Below are 24,380 nucleotides of genomic sequence, written 5' to 3'. Positions count from 1 at the left end.
TACCACATCTCCTAGAATGTTCACTATGTATGTGGACATTTCCTCAGGTACACATACAGGCTTTCGTCTGTTTGGACACAACTGGATGCCATTTTGAATCAAGATGGCAGGCTGAACCTTTCAAAACATCACTGAAACAAACTTTTATGGGAGACTACCAGATTCCCGCGGGTTAAGGAAGGGTTAAGTGGGTTGGGGAATGATCACGAGCTGTGATGAAGGCAGGGTACCAGTTTTGTTTGGGACATCAGTGTGGGGCTTGGACTGATTTGATTGTCTCTTCCTGCCTCACACTCCTGATCAAAAACCCACACCACTTCCCCTACTTCCATCTGCTTTTTTCTGCAAAGAGAAAAAGTCTAAATTCTATCATTTTGGGCTGTTTTAGCTCCCAGTCATGTCTTATCTAAGACTTTCACTAGTGGGTAGAAGTGCTGTGCTCTCCTCCCTCCCGCAGATGGCATAATGTGAACTGCAGCCTCCAGCTGAACATTGAATCACTTCAAGCCGGAGTGTGAAACCTGTGGACAAGTCCCCTCATCCATCATAAATGGCCATGTTAGCTGTGGCTCCTGCAAGTTGCAGCCCTGCATCATCTGGAGAGCTGCAGCGTTCCATCCCTGACTTAGACATCCTGTTTGTGTGACTTGTCCTGTCTTCTCCACCCCCACCCCCCCAATTTTTTGTTTGTTTCTGGAGGGAGAGAAATTGCTTTTCTTTGCCTGTCCAGCCTGTCATGCTAACATGGAGAACCCACTTACATTGTCCTTTCTATAGTGGAGGGAAAGAGGTGCACTAGGCTTTCGCAAGGCAAGGAACCCAGGTAACATATGAGTGAGGGCAAAGTTTTGAGTGAGAGAATTGCTGTCTTTGAAGTATCTGTTGTCTCACACATTCTTCAGACATGCCTACACTCTAGACCAGGGGTAGCCAATGTGGTGCCCTCCAGATGTTAAAGACTACATATTTCATCACCCCCTGTCATTGGCCATGCTGGGCACAGGATGATGGGAGTTGATGTCCAAAAACACATGAAAGGTATTATGGTCTAGGCTACAGTTCCACATTGTGTCAAAATGTTAAGTTTATTCCTGTGTCCTTAACACAGTTGTCTTTGTTTCATGGTAGTCTAGTAAATTCCAGCTTGATAGAGAGATGTATCTTGGAAATGAAAGCACCTCTTCCTCAGCCTTTTCATATGGACTACACAAAAATTCAGGTTGGTGGCATACATATTTCTTTTCTATTCCATTCTCTTGAAGTGCATGGGTAGGATGCAGCACATGTTTTAATTACTGAAAGGCATCGGTTTACACCCTAAATGTGCTTTAAAGATACAGATCAACTCTGAAGTAAAGGCTGTTGAGTTGAGTGGAGCGTTTTTTTTTCAAGTCAGTGAGTTGTAGGGTTGCATCCTTAATAATCTTCCATTTTATTGATTCAGTGAACCCCATGAAAGGTGCTGCTTCTTTTTGTTTGAGAAAAATGTGTTTTTGCTTAAGGGAAAACAATTATAATTGAGTAAGAGAGTTACGTACAACTCATTGTCGGAAAGAAAAGGTGTTAGTGGGAGTGTTAAAATGCAAACCCACAGCATTTTGCATTTTGTATAGTGGTTGTACATGTATGCGGGGGTGGGTTGCAGAAGGGGGCAGGGTGAAGTGGAAAAAACATTTCCCCCTTTTAATCTCCCAGCTTCTCTCCTTGAATGCTACTTTACTCCTAACGAGCCCTTCCCCAACCTAGTTACCTCCAGATGTTTTGGATTACAACTCCCATCAGACCTGACCCTTGGTCATGCTGACTGAAGCTAATGGGAGCTATATTCCAAAACATCTGGAAGGTAACAAGCAAGATATATCCATAGGACAAGTGTTGTGGCTCAGACAGACCACTTCTCTGCTGCAGTTGAGAAGCAGCAGTCGTTTCCAGGTTTGGCTTCCTTCTGCCAGTCACCCTGGGCCTACAGAGTCAAAAGGAAACATCATCTGGCCTTAGCCAGCAGCAAGAAGACCAAGTTCCTCTGGGAGGCTCTAACCCTTGCCTCCCAGGAAGGGGGTCAAGGGGGAGTACCATCTTATTGGCCGGTTAAGGAGCAGCTGTTTGAACCCTTGCTTTCTTTTCCTTCCCCATTATTTTTCTCTCTCCTTTTGACATCATGTTTCTGGGTTTTTTGTGTCTTTTAGTAAAGCATTTAGGCCAACTCTCCTCCAAAACACAATCCTTTTAAACCTCCTTTAGCCTAATTCATAGCCACATCAGAATCTGTACACCTTTCTGACACCAGTGTTAAGTTTTGGGGGATACTTGGGAAGCTAGAAACTCTGAAGAACAGTAGTCTCAAGATTTTTCTGCATACCTGACACAAATCCAGACCTGAAATGGTTTGGGAGGGTGGAGCTGGTAGGCCCAGATTGTTCCGGGCAACCCAATCCAGGACTGTTTTGTCTTGACTCAACCAAAGCCCAGTTCTGCTCGAATTAGTCAAATTCATTTCAGGATTGGGTCTGTGGCTGAATCTGGAGCACAACCCTAGTTCAAAGCTCACCAACTCTGGTCAAAACTGAGGTTTAAAAATACGTGATTAGCAGCTGTTGGTTTCAGTTACCAGAGCAAATTCAGCTAGAAAGAAATCAATGGCGGTTTAATCATGAAAGACAAGGGTGAGGCCTGATAGCTGAATGTGGTCCTCCAGGACCCTCCTCGTCCTAGGACATATCTTTCACTGTCCTTGCTCCATGTTCTCCTTGCTGGAATGGGATCTTGAACTGTGATAATGCCTCATGTTTGTCTAGTACAGTGTTTCCCAACCGGTGTTCCGCGGCACACTAGTGTGCCGCGAGACGTTGCCTGGTGTGCCGTGGGAGGGGGGAGGGCGAGTCGGGCGGCGAGAGGCCTTAGGCGCCCTGCAGAAAGGCTCCTCTTTGTGGGTGGGTTCTCCCCCCTCCCTTAGCGCATCGTATTTAGTTGGGGATTCTGGAGAGGGGGGCGGGGGCGCGCTGGCCCCGAGCAGAACAGAAGCGCCGTCGTCCCCACCTCCCTCTCCTCAGTAGCTCCGAGCCGACTGACTGAGGGTGGGACGCGGCCAGCGGCGTCCTCTCTCTCTCTCTCTCTCCGCCTCCCAGCACCTCCGCTTTTCCCGAGGCGGGCGCGCGCCTAAGGCTGAATGGGAGCAGCCTGGAGGCTTGGCGGCCTCTCAGCGGCTCATGACGGGCGTCCCCGAGGCGGGAGGTGCTGAGCAGGGGCTCTGCGAGACGGCGCGAGGGATGCGTGGTGGTGCCTGCGCGCGCGTGACTTAAGAGGGCGACCTGCTCCCTCTCCTCTCTCTCCCCTCCCTCCCCTCATGGGCACGGAGTCCCCGGCACAGCTTGGCGCTACTACAGCTACAGCTGCTGCTGCTCCTGCTTGGATGAAGGCAGCTGCTTCTTCCTAACGCCCAGCCTCTGAGGGACCGCAGTCTCCCGCCCTTTTTTTTTTTTTTTGGCGGGATGCTGAGGTAAAGGATCCCCTTGCGCGCGGGCGGGCATCTCTTTGGGCAGGGCGCGTGTGGAGGCTTAAGGTGGGGAGTGTGGAGGGGTTGCCGCTTGCGAGGGGAGGGTTCATATTGTATTGGGCTGCGGTGTGGGCGACACGGCTCTCCAATGGCCAGCCCGCGGAGGAACATTGAGTTGGAGCATTTCGAGGAGAGGGACAAAAGGCGCACTGAATAAAGTATTTTATAATTTTTCATATTTCTGTTTACTTACTATTTCATAATAAAGTAATTATAAAATACTTTCTTTGTGTTTATTTGATTCCTATTAAAGAGAGTTACTTTATATATAGTCAATATAGGCACAGAGTTAATTTTTTAAACATTTTCTAATGGTGGTGTGCCTCGAGATTTTTTTCATGAAACAAGTGTGCCTTTGCCCAAAAAAGGTTGGGAAACACTGGTCTAGTAGATGGAGAATGGAAAGGTGTGTGTCCCTGGGTAGCAACAGCTTCTCACACACATACACACACTGCCGAAAGACATGTGAATGCTTGCTTGCTGTAGCTGAGAGAGCTGGTTTGCTTGCACAACCACGTGCCGTGAAAGCTCATCTCTGTCAATTATTCAGGAACTTTTGGAGCCTTGACTGGGTGCTCTGTAGTCGTAAAACTCCAGTAACTGGGTTATGCGGTGCAACTGAACGTGAGCAGTGGCATCAAAGCTCCTTTGATCTCACTTCTCCATGGGAATCTTTTTGTGAATGAAGGGAAAGATAAAGTGCGAGCTAGATCAATAATGTGCCACATCAACTGCAGTTTAATCACCTTTTTTTTCACACGATGACTACCCGCTAGCTTTTCAGAAGTAAATGGGAAATGCCATATATTGAAACTGTTGCGCTGCAATTGAAATGTGTTTTATCATTAGATCCTTGAGAAAGAAACCTTTGAGTATGTGTGCTTAAGTTAATGCATGCCAAATAAGAAAATAGTACAGAACTGAAATGAGTATGGAGGTTTTTGGACAATTTCCTTGAACCCATAATGAATCAGGCCTCTCCTTTTCTAGCCCCATTTTGTGAAAAGCAACAAAACTACACATAGTAGGAAGGTGCCTACTATGTGCCTAAAAACTGTTTATTTTTATTTTTTAAGCACAGTATTTTTCTTTTTAAAGGAATCAGTGTACTAATCGCAGGCATTCAGTAGCCAACCTTCCTGGCTCCCCTTGTTTCATTTAAAGGTTAGAGTAAAACCATCATGAGGTAACATCTCCCATGAGGCTTTTTCGGATCAGGAAGCGTGGGCAGACCTGAGGCTGCCAAGGGCTGGAGAGATGTTTAACAGGAAGAAGTAAAGCCTCACCTGCAGAAATAAAGTAAGATCAACCACCCACCCAACAAAGTTGTTAGGAAATTCAAAAGAGAAAGAGGCAGAAAACTGAAAACTTCATTCAACAGGAGAAGAAACATTTTGGTTTGAGCACAGCACTTACTAAAACCACAGGAAGTAAGCCATCAGATTCTTGACACCTTATGCTGCACATCAATCACCAAAGCAAGAAGACAATTACTATTACAAGTGTGTAATAGTACCAGTATTATTAAAGAGGCACTGTTGCTTCTCATGTGGAATGGACCTTGGCTTTAAAATACCATTCTTGTTCATAGTGACTAATGACAGTTATTTGGATTTTACTCCCATTAACGCCTTCAGTTTCTACCTTTCCTTGTAAACTTGCAAAGTCACTAAGGAGGTAGTAATATCTGGTTCTCATCATGCTTTCTGTGAAATAGAAATGCGGTGGTAATATGTGGTTCTGGTTATGCTTTCTGTACAAGAGACCCAAAATACCACACAACCTTCTGCTAAATGTCGTAATAACCCAACCTCATGGCTGTTTACATAATTCAGTAGGACTTAATTTCAGATACATGGCACTTGGGATTGCAGGCTACAGTCTTCAGTTGGATATTAACAGTGCAATCCTTTGTATTTTTATTTGGAAGCATGTTGTTCTGTATGCAATGGTGTTTATATCCAGGTGAGTGTCATGGGACTGCATTCTAAGAATATCGCATCTTTACTGTTGAAATATTTGCATATATTTCACATGCGGTTCATAACTTTCTTAACTCTTATATTGATTTAACTTTTTTTTTTAAAAAAAAAATCTCATTGTCAAAAATAATTGCTGCAGAAACGTACTACAAGTATCTGAGCCAAATCTTTTTGTTGTTGTTCAAACAGGTTTTGTTTCTACTGCAGTTTGTTTCATCTTTGTCCCAACTGCTACAGTCTTGCTTGCTGGTAGACACTCGCCTGGTGATGCAAGATGCATTATTGACACCTCTCTTGGCTCATATCTTTGTGGTTCTTTCCATTGGCTGCAAGAATGGCTTAGGTAATTGTGTGATAAGGAGTATGTTACTGAAATGCTTTGAACATGAGATCTGTCATTTGGTAGATCTCAAAGTTGAGTTATTTTTGATGTTTAGATCCCTGAAATCTTGTTTCTATATTTTGCTGATGGGACCTAGCAGCGGCAATATCATCTCTGTGTCCTATTGCCTGGAAACAGAGATTTTACATGACTGTCACACAGCAAAAAAGGGCTGCCCCAGGCCAGATTTCCTCCCAGCTTGGTGTGCTTGTATATATCGCTGCTTTTGCTGCTTCCCTGCTACAGGGAACCAAGCTGTGGTCTGGCTTAGTTATACAGTGGTGCCTCGCAAGACGAAATTAATTCGTTCCGCAAGTCTTTTAGTCTTGCGAGTTTTTCGTCTTGCGAAGCACGGTTTCCCATAGGAATGCATTAAAAATCAATTAATGCGTTCCTATGGAAACCGAACCGCCTTCAGACCAGGTCTGGGGACAGTCTGTCCCCCGACCTCTTCTGAAGGCTGGCGGGGCGAAAGTCTTTGCTTCCCCCCCGCCTGCCTTCCCGGGACAGTCCCGGGGGCTTTTAAAATGCTGGCGGGCGGCAGCGAAGCCTTCGCTGCCACCCGCCAGCATTTTTAGATCGCCCAGGGACAGCGGAAAAGTCCTTCGCTGTCCCTGGGCGATCTTAAAATGCTGGCGGGCGGCACCGCTGCCGCCCGCCAGCATTTTAAAATCGCCCCGGAACAGCGGAGGAATTCTCAGCTGTCCCGGGGCGATTTAAAAGCCCCCGGGAAGGCAGGCAGGGGGACAAAGACTTTTGCCCCCCGCCCGCCTTGGGAAGAGGTCCTGGACTTCTTCCCAAGGTGGGCGGGGGGCAAAAGTCTTTGCTCCCCCCGCCTGCCTTCAAAAGCCGTCCGGGATAGCGGGAAGCACTTCCCTGCTATCCCGGACCGCTTTTAAAATGCTGGCGGTGGGGAGCAAAGCCTTTCGCCCCCGCCGGACTTCCTGGACCTCTTCTGAAGTCCGGAGGGGGGGGAAAGGCTTTGCTCCCCACCACCAGCATTTAAAAAAAGGTCCCCGAGATTTCCCTATGGGCTTTCGTCTTGCGATCCAAGCCCATAGGGAAAATTGTCTAGCGAAGCGTTGCAAATACCGAAAAACCCTTTCGTCTTGCGGGTTTTTCGTCTTGCGAGGCATTCGTCTTGCGGGGCACCACTGTACTTCCCAACCTGGGAAGTTCATGTTATTGCTTCAAACAAACCACAAGCTGTAACCATGGTTTGTTCTTGGTTTACCACTCATTGTTTGTTTGTTGTATTACAAATTTTAATGATTATTTTTTAAAAAAAACAATGACCAAGCATAAAGTGGTGTCTTCCAGGGGAAATACAGAAGCTAAGTATTGTATGCAGTCATCCACATTGGAACAAAATAGACATGGGAAATCTTTTACGTTACAGATTAAACTCACATCCACAGGGTATATTTCAGTCTATAGCATTAAGATAATTTCTTCATAGTGGCTGCTGTGACTGAGGCGGTAAGCAGATTACTGCACTATTGTAAATAAATGATATAAATTAAGACCATATGGAATCATACCCATCTTTTTCTATTATTCCTCTTATCACCCTCCAATCTTGAATTAAGTGCTATATTCTACACATATTGGAGTGAGGCAAATTATGAGACTAGGTTCAAACATAAAGCTAAGTCAGATCATGGCTTAGCTTCAAGTAACACTGCAGGAGTGAAGCAACTGATATTTTCTCACTGCAACAGCACTCTTTCTCATTCGTGCTAAACCATATTTTGGCTTAGCTTTGCATGTGAACTAGGCCAACGTCCGAAAGTAGTAATCCCTTCTCACTTTCTATATGGGCACTATATAGTAATACTTACTGATCAGAACTATGTTTTTTTTATTTGTATGTTTAATTGGCAGGGTCAGAGATAACTGCTGCAGTTCATCAAACTTGGGAAGACTCATTCAGCCTTCTCACTACTCTGTTAAGAAAATGTTGCCATGCCTCTCTGCCATTTGTGACTGCAGCTCTTGCAAAGCATTGGATTCCAGTAATCGGTAAGACCTATTTTTCAAGTACCTTGATATCTGCACAGATAATGATAACTTAAGACCATAATATGAAATTTTCAAAGGAATATGTTTCTTGGAACCACTTTTGCTGATATTTGATTGCATGCGTGTAAGTTTTTTTAATTTGCTTTTGTCTACCACTTTCAGGGCTCAGCAGAACTTATTTTCAGCTCATAAAGAGATGAACCTAGGTATTTGTGTGCTTCTATAGTAATTCTAGTCCTTGGTGATAATGGGATGAACTGGCCCAGTGCCATTTCTCCTCCCTCTCCCAAAGTGGCATGAGGACCAAATGAAAAAGCAGGGTAGCAGTTCTGTATTAGCAGTTCTGTATATTTTAATAATTGTGTAGAGGAAGGACTACTGACAGGTGTAACTTGAACAGCAGTGGCCCTCCAGATATTTTTATGTACAACCACCATAAGCCATTTTCTTACCCATTGCCTTTCATATGCTTTTTTGAACCTAGTGCCATAATATGTAGTTAAATATATTTATTTCTGTAAATACTGCAACATAAAACACAGTATCTTTTTTTTGTATTTTAGAAACAATATGTGAATGTATGCAATTGTCCGTCAGATACCCTGATCTGTGTGTGACCTGCTTGCAGTTCCTTGCTGTCTTGTTTTCCGAAGAGGGGAAAAGAGAGCTCAACAGTAAAGAGAATGCTTGCTACCACCCAACAGTGGTTTTCCTTCTAGATGAGGATGAGAGGAGCCGAGATTCTGTGGCCAAACTCAGTGAATTAATAATTCAGGTAGAAATTTATAATAATCCAATTTCCGTGTGGTGCATTTAAGTCTTACTAGTTACATGGGCATCTATCCCAAATAATTTGCTGGCTTATTCATTTTAAGTTAATCAAAACAATGTGGTGGGGGGTTGCCCCTCTTAGTGGTAAGGGACTCTATGAAAAGATTCAGCCTGTGAGGCTAATGCAGCAGAGCCTCCAGCCTAGCTTAAAAGTTGCAGCCCAATTGTGCACCTGCTTACTTGGAAGTAACATCTATTGGTTCCGTGGACTGTGCTCCTAAGTAACTGTAATTGTAAAGACACCATAAGTGCAGGCATTCTGCTTTCTCACAGACATCTGGTTAGCCGCTCTGCAAACAGGATGCTGAACTACAGTGGTGCCTCGCAAGACAAAAAGAATCCGTTCCGCGAGTCTCTTCGTCTTGCGAAGCAAGCCCATTAGCGGCTTAGCGCTATTAGTGGCTTAGCGGATCAGCTGATAAGCGGCTTAGCGGCTTGGGGAAAAGGGGGGGGGAGAGGAAAAAACCCCCACAGGAATTCACAAGACATTTTCGTCTTGCGAAGCAAGCCCATAGGAAATTTGTTTTGCGAAGCACCTCCAAAACGGAAAACCCTTTTGTCTAGCGGGTTTTCCGTCTTGCGAGGCATTCGTCTTGCGGGGCACCACTGTAGATGTGCCGTTGCCCTGATCCAGCAGGCTCTTTTTATGTTCTTATGCAGGGGTCGGCAAAGTTTTTGTGGCTTGGGCCGGTTCATGGTCCCCCAGAAACCACAGTGGGCTGTAGTGCGCGCGCGCATGTGCAAACGCTGTTTCTAGCATGGAGGAGGCATGCACAGCTTCGCATTGGCTGCAGGAGCTTCCTGCAGCCAATGGAAAGCCAACCACCGTCATGGAAGGTTGTCTCTGCTCTGCTCCGCACTGGTTTAGCACGGTGCATGGGAACCAACTGAGCGGGCCGTGGGGGTCCATGGGCTCCTTAAAAGACCCCCATGGGCTGCTTGGCCCATAGGCCTTAGGTTGTTGACCCCTGTTCTTATGTATCATTGATATTTGCCATGGTGTTGGCATGTGTGGGATTAAGATAAAGCAAGTAGTAATTTGACTGAAAAAGTTGAAAATCTGAAAGGAAGGGAAGGCGATGCAGAAAAGAAGTGTCAGAGTTATGGGTGCTCTTGAAGAAAGGCAGAAGAATAGTGTGAATAGGATTATGGGAGGAGACAGAACTGGCTCCAGGTTTGAGGTAACCCTCTGGTGGGCCCATGCTTCTTTCTGTGGGCTCTGTGGACTTTCCTGGCTGTGGAAGTGTTTGAGGTGCCATTGACCAGCAGGGCTTAACTGTGCTTTTGTTATTGTTGTTTGTTTCCCAATATGTCCAGAGGAAGGCTTGGCCAAGAGCATTGTGGGAAACTCAAAGTCTGGCTTAGAACCTACCACATGGGGCTATTCTAATTCTAGACCAGGGGAAGTGGGAATTAAGGGGGTGGTGCTAGGGAAGGCACCTGCAATGGGCCCTACCAAGACATTGGGGTTATGGCAGCTGCTGCCAGGTGCTGATGCCAGCTCTGATAAGAGGGATTGTTAAGAAGGGGAGAAATAAGAGGGGTTGGTGGCAGCTGTCTCTAGCATGAAAACAATGTTATTGGCTTCTTCCAGAGATGCATATCAGTTTCACTAAACTTTGTTGGGACCACATAATTCCTCTATTTTACACACTCTTGAGCATACTTCTCTTATTAAACATAAGTGAAAAAGAAGAACTGAATCCATAACTGGTTTTTCTATTCTAATTCTAACCTGCCCATATATTTGTGGCACATTTTAATACTATATTAAAAGACGTGACTATTGAGTTCTTCATAAATTACAGTACTGTCCTATATTTACATAGAGTAAATCCCACAATGTTCAGTGGAGCATACTGCCAATAAGTGTAGGTTTTCAGGCTAACTCTGAATCAAGCCCTCAGAATATCTGCTAAAGCTAGGGGTGTGGAGGAACATTATTTGGCTTTCAATGTAAGTTTATTTTCCTATTAAATGTAAGTTGAAAATCTCCTTTGTTATCCCACCCCTTTTTGCCCCTTTGAAATGAAATTTTGCTCTGAGACATGGCAGTGTGTTTGCCTTAGCTTTAGTTCCCTTAACTGCAATATTCAAGTGGTCTCAAAATATTGAAGCCAGTGTCTTCTAAATTTGATTGCTCTATGGACTCAAGGCTCTTGGCATCAGATACAGGATAATCCCATCCCATCTTAGCCACAGTGCTGTTAATGGTATTATAGCTGTCTATAAGCACCCTCTTTTCTTTTTCTTTGAGACATTGGTAAAATATTCTCTTGCGTACTGCTGATCGATATCTTTGCAGAAACAATTCCTGAAGTATTTTACTTCTCTATTTCCCTGTGTAAATTCTTTCTTATTTGATTTACTGCCATCAAAATCATGCTCTTAAGCCATGGAATAGCAGTAAAATACTGAAGCACTTCATGCCTTGCTATTCTCAGCTCCCTTTTTTACCAAGTCAATGTTACCCAGCGGATTGGGCTTCTAACCCATTTCTTTTGAGCTTTTTATTCTTGCAGTGAGTTCTTCTGTAGATGATGACTCTGGTGAAAATATTACTTCTGCTCAAGTACAGGTCAGAAAAATCTACCAGACCTTTACTGTCTAAGACCAAATAGAAGTCAGAAGATAAGCAGATCTTATTTAGGATGTTATATTCATCAACTGGCTAGGGCCTCAAGCCTGTTCCTCTTCCAATTTCTTTCCATTAATATGACCTGTTTCAGTTTAAATGAAGCTAAAATAACTTCCTCTTAAATGACCCATTCAGTGTTTGCTATCTTCAGTCTAACGCTGATCCTAATTGTGTTGGAGGAGATTATTTTAATGGGAATCAATGTTCTTGAGGCAGCAGGTCTGGATCCAGTGTATTTTATTGGGAATGCATCTTTTTATTTTCTGTAGGCACTACTTCCTATTTGCACTTGGTGAATTGAAATGTGCACGTTCAATTGTTTGTCTGTCCTCTCTGCATTCTTCCACTCTGCTGTGTTGCTTCCTCTCTCTGCTTGCATTTCTTAAGTGATAAAATAACGAAATAACAGCATATCCAGCAAAATGATTTTTTAAAAAGAATATTTATTATATTTACATACATAAAACAGGAGATTTACCCCTTATTATCCCCCTGTGCACCCGCATGCCCCCACTTTTGGCTCTGGAGGGTCAGGAGAAAACACCAGAATTGTTCCAAATAGCAAGCTGATATGCTTGTGCAGTCAAAATGCTTGTGATAGTCCAGTAATTTCATCCATAGACTAACAGGAGGAGGGTTTCAGAAATTTCACTTAAGGGCATATATATATATATATATATATATATATATATATATATATATATGTTGTATATCTGTTTTTTGTTTTGTTTTTCCCCTGCTATCCTGTGTCTGACTGTAGCACAGTATGCGTTGACAATAAAATAAAACAGAAAAGCAAATAAAAATAGTTTTTAAAGAACACACACACAAACACACATTCAAAAGTAAACTCATGAAGAAGTATGTATTTATCACAAAAGATAGTAAAGGAAAGAAAATAGGAACATGAGTGAAAAGAGCTTAAGAGAAAGAGAAAAGCCCATGTTGGGCTCCCATGAAAATCTTAAGTCATACAGGTGAACCCCTTAAGTCATACAGGGGACAAAGTGATTCCAATTCCTCTGTATGTGGATTAAAATTTACACAGGACTAACAATCCTGTTTTGTGGGCCAGGTTTGTGCAAATTCCCTCCCCTCCTCCCCACAACTTAAAAGAAAATAACAGAGTTGGGGGGGGATTGGCTGCATACATTTTACAAGCCCTAAAATGTGGTTTAGTGTTATGAGTCTTGGGCTTGTGCTTTCCCCACCCCTGGTGTGGACATAATTTAAAATTGAAGTTTTCAGTTTTGTCTTTCAGTGCCATTTAGTATGTTGTTTGAACTGGACAAACTGTAGTTAATCTTAAATGGTTCGTTGAAACAAGCCTGCTCATACAAAAGCAGCCTATACATATTTTTAAATAAGAATGAATAGAGACCAACCTACTTAAAAAGAAGTTGGCTCATTTCAGTTAACCATTGTTAGGGTCAACCATAGTTTGAGTGGGTTTTGACAACATAGCAAGCCATGGTTAATCTAAAACAGAAACGAAAGTTTCCAAAGCTCCTACGGCACAGCTGCAAGGAGCAGGGAGTACATGAGCCTGAGGTTTGCTGCAAGGTCTTGTGTTAAAAACAACATCTGTTGTATAAAATCTATACGGTTTCAAAAACCATCTCATTGTAAGAGACAGCAAGAGACAGGAGTAATAAAGGAACAATCAAGAGGCAAGACTATATGCTGATAAGTGCTGAGGTTGTGAGGACCACCCTTGCCTTCTTGTTTTGCCACAGAATCACTTTCCTTGAGCATCCTTTGTATCTTGGCTGTTGGATGCTAGATGTTTTTAAGGTGTCCCTGGAAAACTTGGGTTTTCCCCTTGCCATGTGACCATGTAACTTAGAGCAAACATCACTAGTTCTTCAGCTTCTGTGCCTTGGAACTCACATCTGGTGTTAAAGTTCCCCTTAGTATCCAGTTGGCTAGAGAACTGTGGCTAACCTATCTGCTGTGATAGGCATAGGCAAACCTGGCCTTCCATATGTTTTGGGACTACAACTCCCATCATCCCTAGGTAACAGGACCAGTGGTCAGGGATGATGGGAGTTGTAGTCCCAAAACATATGGAGGGCCGAGTTTGCCTATGCCTGTGCTATGACATCTGAGCAGACTTACCCACAGCTCCACTGAGGCAGAGATATCAGAGGTCAAAGGGGGGAATTTGAGGGTGGAATGAAAATATAGCCTACCTGGCGGTCAGGCTCTTTAACAGCTTGGTAATAACTCTGTCTCTGTAAAAGAAGTTTCCTGAAAAAGGCAAGTGACACTATTGCAGTGGCTGGATTCACATGCTGCTTTTTAAAAAGGCATGTAATTTCAGAGAAAGCAGTTAGAGTAGCAAAATCAAAGCAGGCACTGATGTAAGAGCCAGGTATATCGAACAAAGGAGACCAAAGAGGGCCTGAGGTTCACATCTAGAGAAGGGGAACAATAGTTTGAAATCATCTACATTAAAGATTTGATAAGTGTCATGACAAAAGGATAACTCATCATCACCTTTCCACTCACTGGTTATCAGCAGGAATAAAAAGGATGGCCACTTAAAATAGGAGGAACCTGTCAATCCAGTCACTTCTGTAGAAGTATTGGGTTAATTTGCAGATATTGCCAAGGGGTAAACTAGATGCGGCAGCTGAAGGCCCACGTGTTAGAATGTTAATGAGCTCCTATAAAGAGAGAGGGTAGTAAAGGCAAGAAGGGGTACTGCAGCCATTTTCCCCAGACCATTTTTCTCTTAGTGCGGACTGTAAGATGGGGAGTATCCCTTGCCAAGAGAGAAGCTGCTGTGGATACGTTCCAGGGGGGAAGTGTGGGGCAGGGAAGGATTCAGTGACACCCTCCTGCCCGGCCAGTGGATTGGAAGAAGGCCATCAAATTGTGCCTGATTCCAGACAACACTGAGGACACTGCTATACAGCTGCAAATAAAACATTTTAAGTGTGTTTCAAGTACAATATACAATGTGACACTAGATAGCGATGGTGAGCATTATGGAAAATTCAATGTATTTTTAAAAACTTTTTTTAAAAAAGCATTTTTTGAATGTCTTTTTATATGTGTGTAGATTCCACCTGAGGTATTTTTCTGGTTCTAATCTCTGGGAATCGAATGTAGAGTCTGTTCTCAGTGGTAGTATAGTTTTCCACCCCAAATGAATGGGGTTTTTTTGGGGGGGGGTTCCCTGTGCTGCCAAGCTTCATTGAGATTTAAATTTTATTATTTTGTACTGAATGCATTTTATGTGTGATGAAGGACAGTCTAGGAAACCAGTAAGTAAATGTGTAAATGGAATTTGCAGACATTTAACGTGTAACTTCCTGCAGGATATGTTCTCTCAATTTTCTGTGTGGTAACCAATGTTGCTTTATTGGTAGAGCTATGAAGGAAAATCCTCTCAGGATGTGCTGAAGCGAGTTGCTGCCAGTGCTTTGCTTCCCCTTTTGGCTGTCAGTAAAAGTGCCCAGAAATGTGCTTTGGAAGGTGAGCTGCCTTGCTATAACACACACTGAGTTTGTCCTTAATGTGTAGGGAATGCAAAAACAGACTTATTTAAAACAAGTGTTCCCAAGTCTACTTTTGGTGACATGCAAAACCAAGAGCAGGATCACAATCAACATTAGAAAATGCTGGTTATGAGCATTACTAGAGAAATGGCACCACAACAGTTGGCTTTCATTTTGTCATGCATTTATAGGTACCATTAAACAGACTTATCTGCTCAAGTGGTTCTGGTTCAATGATGGATATTTTTAGAAGTTCTGAATTTATGCACGTTAGTGTCTTTTGTGTTTCTGTATGTAAAAAGTCTGTCAAATTCGTATCCATATTTGTAATTGTAAGTGTTCATTATCTTCTCCTGGCCCTGAATAACCTGTTTATAGACACACCATAACCAAGCAGTGCATTTTGAATGCCCTTGAATCTATGAGAGCCTTGGAGTGAATCCCTTGTGGAGAACCTTGCATTTAGACAGTACAGTCTAGGTGGGAAAACACAAGGTTGATGTCGGCATGTATTTTAGCACTCTGTTTACTTCAGAAACTTGAAGAACCATTTTAAAGGTCTCCTGTGGCACCAATGTTAAGGTTCAGGCAGGAAGATCTAGTATTTATTGATGCCTGAGCAACCTCAGAGGGTTGCCGTTCCTCTTGCTTGCAAGTGAGCAAATAAGAACAAAATAAAAGCAGTTATTGGTATTCCTTGTGGGTTGGTTCCAAACTTGTGCCTCTGCAGATGGATGGGTTCCTTCAGTTCACGGAGAGAACCAGGGCCCAGCAGAGCTCCCCAATGGAGGAAAGGGGGTGGTGGAAGATGGTTTTCACTGATCCCCTGTACCACCTCCCCATGTCCTGAAGGGTCTCCCCACCTGCCAAAGGAGCTTTACAGGAGGCTGCAAGGCGGAATTGGTAAAAAAAAATTTACACACTGTGACTGTCTCCTCAATCCACTCTGAATGAAACCCAACACTGAGCAGCGTACCTGCTGATAATTAATGTTGTCATTTTTGTATGGTTAAATATTTGATAAGGATAGCATGTTTAAGGAAAAGCCAGCGAAATGTTACATTGTGTCTCTAAAAAGAAAAATCATTCGGAATAGTAACACCCATATTTACAGAACCAAAGCAATTTACTTAATAATCCCTTTCCAGATGTGTGGTAAAAAAAACAACAAGCCCCAAAACTTGCATGTCAGGGCCGAAGATGTGAATGGTTTGAGCCTGAGTTGCATAGGTTCTCATCCTACCGTTGTGTCTTGGTCAGTTGAATCCGTAGAAAAGAAATAATTGTACATTGAAGACACACTCTTTAAACTATGAGCTAATTGTAAAATAAGTGAGACATATTAACTGCCCGTTGAAATCCTCCCAAAGTAACAGGATTTATCCAGCAAGCTAGCCATACCTTTCTCTAAGATGCTATAAGCTGTTAGGGGCTATAGCAAACAGTTTTCCAATGGACAGTCTACAGTTCCTGGTGGCCCCTGAGCATGTTCATTCCTCATTGGTCTAGTTTCCTTTTGTGGACTAGGGAGGGGCTCCCCATTTTTATTTGTTTTTTTAACTCTCTCTCCCGCCCATCTGCAAATGCCAGGATGCCCTGAGAATGACGATGCCTCCCTAGAGTCTGCTATTAGGGGGACTGATTGCTTAGTTTAATTCAAATGTAGTAACTTGAAATGTTAATTAGGCTTTGGGTACTTAAGCTTGTCATTTTGCATGCAGTATGTCACCTGAACACATTTTGTTGTTGTTGTTCTAGAAATAATATAATGCACGTCCATCAATATAAAATAAAATAGAAAATGTGACTCGTTGGTTACTGATAGAATGTCTGATACTTCCACATTTTGCAAGTACAGTGGTACCTTGGGTTACGAACTTATTTCGTTCCAGGCGTCCGTTCTTAACCCAAAACTGTTCTTAAGCTGAGGCACGCTTTCGCTAATGGGGCCTCCCGCTGCTGCCGGCGCACAATTTCTGTTCTCATCCTGAGGCAAAGTTTGTAACCTAAGGTACTGCTTCTGGGTTAGTGGAGTTTGTAACCCGAAGTGTTTGTAAAACGAGGTGTTTGTAACCCGAGTAACCACTGTATTTGAGTGTAGGCAGGTTTGTTGATAGAGTGCATTGTTCATTACAGCCAACCTAATAGAAACCTGCTTGGAACAGATAAAGCACATTCATGCACAACTGAACCTGGACTCCTTGAGGCCTGGAAAAGCAGTCCCAAGGAAAAAGGTAATTAAAAAAGAAAACTTGTAAAATTAATATTAAAAGTTTGGACTTTCTCCTACTGATGTTGCAGAGCACAATCCAGTGCATGTCTATGCACAAGTAAATCCCATTGTGGTAATTGGGGTTTACTCCTGAGTAAATGTTTTTGGGGCTTAAGAAAGAGTGTGTGGCATAGTGGTTAGTGTGTTGGTCTGGGATCAGAGAATCTTGAGTTCAAATCTACACTTGGCCATGAAGCTTATTTGGGGAATACATATCTTTAGGTTCCAAGAGAAAACATCCCTCTTCTTCCAGGCCTTTGGTTAATTAAACAATCTGTGGCCTTTTAAATTGGTCGGGGGGAGTTATTGTTTTTGTTTGTTACTCTGTTATGTCTTTTCATGGTTTTATATTGTAAACTGCCCTATGATCCTTGGATGATGGGTGGTATAGAAATGTAATAAATAAAATACTGCCTTTGTACAATGAAGGTACTTTATTTAAGCTTCTGCCGTTGTTTAAAGCCACCATTTTCAACTCAGTTTCCTTCATGTCCATTTTACTCAAAATTCTATTATTGTTTTATGCTTTATCCTTTTCATTGTCTCTCCCTTCTAGCTCCTACCCTATTGCCACTTTTGTTAAACAACCTGTCTTCACTTTTTCTCCCCCACCCCGCCCTGATTTCATGCAAATCCAAGATTGTGATGTGGCACTACAAATCCCCCAGTGTGGTCTTGCTTGATAACATTCTTACATTTTTATTACATGTGAAGAGAAGAGCAAGAGCAGACTTCTGTTGAGCCCTTTGGAAAGTTGCTGTTTGTCCTTTCCCCTACCCAGTTTATCACCTTACTTTCGTTCCTTTCCATTGCACTTTTGAGAGCAAACCCTTTTATTGCCATCCAGTGAATTTGCTGTGTTTGAAAACGTAGCTTCCATTATGGATTCCATATTGTATCGCTCTTCCTTTATGTTCAGTAGAGCTGAAATGCTTCTTCTGCGTTAGATGAACTTATTGAAATTCAATAATCTTTTCCACAGACAGTTAGAATGCCAGCATCTTAGAAAGCAAGGTGGTCAGGTGCAATTCCAGTGTGGTAAAATAGTACCAGAAGCAAAAGGTGCTATATATGTCATATAAAGCAGTTTCTGGTTAGATATTGATGCTAAATCACTTTCTTTATTTCTTTTTGTTCTACTAGGATGATAATAACCTCAGCAAAGAAATAAAGCTTGTCATGCAGCTCCTAAGAAATTGCTTCTTTCGAAATGAATCCTGCAAAGTAAGAGATGCACATGCAACTTTCAGCTGAATATGTTGGTGGAGGCACCTCTTCCAAGCACTAGCAGAAGCTTCTGGAACAATCTTCCTTCTGTCTTTACATCCAGGGGATTTCATTTTCTGTAATTTCAAACAATTTCCAAGATGTGTGGTGGTGGTGGGGTGATTCTCTTTACTGAATGTAAGTTGCAGTGTGGGCCTTCCCTCCCTCAGTAAATCTGAACTTACACTTTCTGTTGTATTTGAGTGTGGTAAGCTCAAAATGGCCTCTATACTCCGCTTGGTCGAATATGCAGTTGCCGATTTCCTTAGCCACAAGATGAAACATTATTGTATGCCTTTAAGTACCATATCTCACTGCTTCTATTCATTAGTTGTGAGGGTTTTAACTTTTACTCACAGTTTCTCTTATGAAAGTAGCTTTTCAGTATTACACTGTCCTTTTGTCTCTGTCCGACAGGCAGCAGCCCTTGGAACTCACCTTATCTCTGTTTTGCACGCTCTGTGGCCGTGGCTTTTAATGGATGACTCACTGATGCAAACAGCTCTGCATTTGCTCTGTGTCTACACGGCAAACTATCCTTTAGGTGGGTGACGAGTCAGACTTTTGTTTACTTCTTTATTTGTATATAAATATGTGTTCCACCCTTCTAGTGCCTGTATGCTATGCAGGGCAGCTAACAACACTTCAAAATAAAACCAAAAATGCCACAGAGGCAAGAGCTGCAGAAAAAACATCACAGTTAAACAAAACCTCAAGTCCTCTGCAAGGAAAAGTCTGCTGGTAATAAAAATGTCTTCCTCAGCATTTAAAAGACAGAAATGGGAGCCCCCATGCCTCCCAGGGCAAAGGGCACATGTTGGTGGTGTGGCCACCGGGTATATTTTGTACTGGAACAGTCGCCAGAAAATACTAATCCAAGCAAAAGCTGTGAGGGGGAAACTACAGTTAACATTTGTTTTGTGCATTATCCTTTACTGTCCCTGTGCTGTGCAAGTGAAAGTCCTCTTCAAATTCCCTACTAAACATGACTGGAAAACTTATATAACATGCACACCTACTTCCTTAAAGGAATAGGTAGATATTGTAGAGCGGAATCAACTAACCTTGTTTGCTAACAGAACCCAGTGCAAAGGCTCCCACTAGTGCAACAGGCCCTCCCCTTCTCCCCACCCCCCACCGGTTTGGAGGGTTGGGAGAACCCCACAATAGCATGCCGGGAGATTGTTTCATCAGCTGACTTTTGGTCAACTAACTTTTGCTCAGAGTAGACCCATTGAAATTTATGGACCAAATGATCATTAATTTCAGTAGGTCTACTATGTGTAGAAGTTAGTTGACTATGGCCCTGTGTTTGTATATAATATGGCTACCCTTTGATATCATTTATTCTTTCTTTTTACCCACTTTCTCCTCTCGTAGCAGTTTTTTAAAATTTATTTTAGGAATAAGCACAAAATAGTAATATAAGCACAGTGTGTCTACACAGCATCCATAGGTACATTCTGTTAACAACCAAATTTTCTGTCAATCAGCAATACCTTTCATAAGACTTTTTTTGAGATGTACACTGGCTGAACCTGTATGGAGAGCCAAATAATTTTTGCTAAATTAAATACCTACACCTAGCATGGCTAGGTTTTACATTACAGGAAATAAGAATACCATGAAGGCATCTGCATAGCTTCAGAATAGGAGGAAACCCAGGCTATGAAAGTTTCAGACATCTATTGTTTTGAGGAGAAGGACAGTGAACTTCATTGCATATAGCAGCATTGACTTTCTAATGTGGGTGATGAGTTCATGTGCTCAGTGAATCTAAAGTATGTGAATACATGAGGAACTCTTGTCTCCTGTGGTTCAGTTTTCCGCATAAACCTATACAGTGGTGCCCCGCAAGACGAATGCCTCGCAAGACGAAAAACCCGCAAGACGAAAGGGTTTTTCGGTTTTTGTGACGCTTCGCTAGACAATTTTCCCTATGGGCTTACATCGCAAGATGAAAGCCCATAGGGAAATCTCGGGGACCTTTTTTTAAATGCTGGCGGTGGGGAGCAAAGCCTTTCCCCCCCCCTCCGGACTTCAGAAGAGGTCCAGGAAGGCCGGCGGGGGCGAAAGGCTTTGCTCCCCACCGCCAGCATTTTAAAAGCGGTCCGGGATAGCAGGGAAGCGCTTCCCGCTATCCCGGACGGCTTTTGAAGGCAGGCAGGGGGGGCAAAGACTTTTGCCCCCCGCCCGCCTTGGGAAGAGGTCCTGGACCTCTTCCGAAGGCGGGCGGGGGGGAAAAGTCTTTGCTCCCCCCTGCCTGCCTTTCCGGGAGAGCGGGAAGGCAGCGCTGCCTTTTCCGCTCTCCCGGAAAGGCAGGCAGGGGGAGCAAAGACTTTTGCCCCCCGCCCGCCTTCGGAAGAGGTCCAGGACCTCTTCCCAAGGCGGGCGGGGGGCAAAAGTCTTTGCCCCCCCCCTGCCTGCCTAACCGGGGGCTTTTAAATCGCCCCGGGACTGTCCGGGGCGATTTAAAAGCTCCCGGACGGCTTTTGAAGCCTCCCCCCGCCGCCCGGCATCGGGGCATCGTCCCGATGCCGGGCGGCGGGGCGAGAAAGCCTCCCCCCGCCGCCCGGCATCGGAACGATGTCCTGAAGCCGGGCGGCGGGGCGGGAAAGCCTCCCCCCGCCGCCCGGCTTCGGGGCATCGTCCCGATGCCGGGCGGCGGGGCAGGAAAGCCTTCCCCCGCCGCCCGGCTTTGGGGCATCGTCCCGATGCCGGGCAGCGGGGCAGGAACACCTCCCCCCGCCGCCCGGCTTCGGGGCATCGTCCCGATGCCAGGTGGCGGGGCAGGAACGCCTCCCCCCGCCACCCGGCTTCGGGGCATCGTCCCGATGCCGGGCGGCGGGGCGAGAAAGCCTCCCCCCGCCGCCCGGCATCGGAACGATGTCCCGAAGCCCGGCGGCGGGGCGGGAAAGCCTCCCCCCGCCGCCCGGCATCGGGGCATCGTCCCGAAGCCGGGCGGCGGGGCGGGAACGCCTCCCCCCGCCGCCCGGCATCGGGGCATTGTCCCGATGCCGGGCGGCGGGGCGGGAAAGCCTCCCCCCGCCGCCCGGCTTCGGGGCATCGTCCCGATGCCGGGCGGCGGGGCGAGAAAGCCTCCCCCCGCCGCCCGGCATCGGAACGATGTCCCGAAGCCCGGCGGCGGGGCCGCGAAGCCTGGGCGCGCTGGCAACTCTCCGCAAGGAGCGCTCTCGCTGCTTGCGGAGAGGTCCGCGAAGCCTGTCCTGGACCTCTTCTGAAGGCAGGCGGGGGGCAAAAGTCTTTGTCCCCCCTGCCTGCCTTCCCAGGGGCTTTTAAATCGCCCCGGACAGCGGAGAAGTCCTCCGCTGTCCCGGGCGATTTTAAAATGCCGCCTGCCAGAAGAGGTCGGGGGAAGGCGGTTTCCATAGGAACGCATTAATTGATTTTCAATGCATTCCTATGGAAAACCGTGCATCGCAAGACGAAAAACTCGCAAGACAAAGAGACTTGCGGAACGAATTAATTTCGTCTTGCGAGGCACCACTGTAATTAGTATCTATGAGGTTGATGCTTATATTTCTATTTATGACAACTTTTGTATGAATATATCTAAATTGACAGCATGATTGGGAAGAGTGGAAAATTTTATTTTGATCTGTTGTCATAGAAGATGAATGCATTTCTGTTTAAAAACAGCCTTGCCTTTTATATATTAAATAAACCACACTATCATAACAATTCAGCAATGTGGTATACAGCATACAAAATACAGTAATATCAATTGAAATATTAAGACACACAACCTTCCATTTCTGTTGTGAATAGATTCTGAAGACTTGTTTCTATGCACATCATTACAGAAGTAGCTTTAATTTCCTGGTAGTCTTATAAAACATTAAGTCAATTTAAATTATCTTTCTAGACATTGCAATGAAGAGCTGTGCATGTCCAAGGTTCTGCATGCCTGAGGTGGGCTTTAGACTTATGTTCTCAAACAACAGCCTTCAGTTTTTCAAACTAAACTGAGAAGACACTCAAACACAGACTGTAATGCAGCAGAGCATATTCAAAGAAAATACTTCGATTCAACTGGGCAGGCCATTACCTTAAGCATGCTTTCAATAGCATTTAGGGTCATGGCCATGGCTAGGAGCCTATGTCTGCAAACCAATTTTTATTCATACATTAAGCCAAATTACGTTCCTCAAGGCATATTCTGGGACCTTTCCTGTGCAAAAGTGCACCAGTGTAAAACTATTACTACTAGAGATGTCTCTGAATTTTATAACTCCTTGGCAACTCAAAATGCTCACCTCAAATATGAGATGAGTATTGTGACCCTCAGGTTCTTTTCTGGCTTGGATTTTAATCTGATTCAGAAAAGAACTTCAATCCAGCTCTATCTTACCCATCTATAAGTCCCCAACTACCCACCAGTTTACTGGTGGTGGGAAGGAGAGATCTGTTCTCTGTGCGTTGTTTTCCCCCTCACACCCTTCCAGGGCTTGATACTGCTGCGGTAGGAATCCAAGCATCAGGAGCAATTATGAAATGTAGTTTTCTCAGTTCTCCTGAAATCCAGAGGTACACCAGGGGTCAATTTGGCTGAGAATAACTTGAGAGGCTTTCAGGTTTCAAGGAAGGGGATGAAGAAACTGCTCTGCGTATTCTAAACTGATTTGAGGAGTACTGTGGGGGCAGTTACCAGTTAAAAAGAGAATCTCTTACAAAGCACAGAAGGACCCTTGTGTGGGCAGGAAACCACTAATAGTGAGTTTCAGCATCCTAAATGGTTTGGGTTATAATTAAACAATGTTCATGTTCAAACAGTGCAAAAATTAAGTGGGTGTGATCTCTTTAAGAAGTCTTATTATGTTTTCAATTTATTTGTTGCCTCTCACTGAAGCCTCAAGTGGCTCATCTTTGCAGCTCTTTATTTAACAGGCTTTACGTGATTAGATTTCCAAGATTTGATGGTGGAAAATTATTAATGCATTTATGTCAAGAGTTTTATGAAGATAAATTATATTTGCCACTAATAAAATTTGTAGATTGCATTAATATATGCTTTATCCAAAATGCACTTAAGATTGGATTGGGCCAACTTTCCACCTAGTCCAAATTCTGTTTTTGGCAGTGGCAGTGCAGAGGTGTCTCAGGAGTACTCACAAATGGCATGAAGACATCACCCACCCACCCCAGTTTGTCCCCAGCACCTGGCAACTGCCTCTGGACATTGAGAACATTTAGCTGCCCCATCTAACAGCATCTGGGATATCTATTCTCTAATGTCTAATCCCATTACTAAATATTCTGGCAGTAAATTGTACAGTTACAATTGTAAAAGCACTTGTTCTCCACCTCCAGTGCTACTTTTTAAAATCATGATTTGCTCCCTCCAACACCAAACCTAGGTGGTGAGTTCCAAAAGGACTTTGGGCCACTGGAACAGGAGAAGGGAAATATCAACATGCTGAGGGGAACCCTGCAGGTGGGGGAAGAAACCCTAAGAGGACTAAGCAGCCTGATGAGAACTGATCATGTTTTGTAGCCACAGATTACTGGGAAGAGTGATTTAGGAAACAGTGGGGATGTGATGGAATGCCCTGCTTGCAGGAAGCAGCTGGATTGATCCCCTGAAACAGGAGGCAAGGACAAACAGCAATGTTGTTCTGAAGGACCATCTTGTAAAAACTGAATACGATTTGTTCTCGGAATTCTGTTAAACACATCTAGACATTTTAAATAGGGTATTATTGGTCCATGGACTGTCCGAATACTTCTAACCCGAAGAAAGGAAATGAAAGCAAATGTGACAGAAACATTACATAATCACCAGTATTATCATGAAAACTAAATATCCTATTTGTAATTCTTTATTGTATGGAAGTGTATCTAGATATGTACATGCACAAACCGTTTCTGGTAATTTTAACTGACCCAAATTTAATGTACTTCTTATTG

The 24,380-nt window shown here is 44.0% G+C and overlaps 1 protein-coding gene across 3 annotated transcripts in view; it reads left to right on the top strand.

Moving 5' to 3' along the window:
* Window positions 1-24,380, top strand: part of RTTN (rotatin) — an 89,448-nt gene that overhangs the window by 57,774 nt on the left and 7,294 nt on the right. For 2 of the 3 annotated variants that reach the window (XM_081919310.1, XM_081919308.1), the window contains exons 37-44: window positions 1,129-1,219; window positions 5,725-5,878; window positions 7,802-7,939; window positions 8,503-8,714; window positions 14,786-14,891; window positions 17,051-17,148; window positions 18,330-18,410; window positions 18,870-18,996. In XM_081919310.1, the coding sequence (XP_081775436.1) occupies window positions 1,129-1,219; window positions 5,725-5,878; window positions 7,802-7,939; window positions 8,503-8,714; window positions 14,786-14,891; window positions 17,051-17,148; window positions 18,330-18,410; window positions 18,870-18,996 (1,007 nt within the window). The remainder of the gene's footprint in view (window positions 1-1,128; window positions 1,220-5,724; window positions 5,879-7,801; window positions 7,940-8,502; window positions 8,715-14,785; window positions 14,892-17,050; window positions 17,149-18,329; window positions 18,411-18,869; window positions 18,997-24,380) is intronic. The other variant, XM_081919309.1, reaches the window with a different exon arrangement.

This window comes from Podarcis melisellensis (genome assembly GCF_964234715.1).
Source record: "Podarcis melisellensis genome assembly, chromosome: 7".
Taxonomy (NCBI): Eukaryota; Metazoa; Chordata; class Lepidosauria; order Squamata; family Lacertidae; genus Podarcis; species Podarcis melisellensis.
This window is presented reverse-complemented; position numbering and strand designations above follow the sequence as displayed.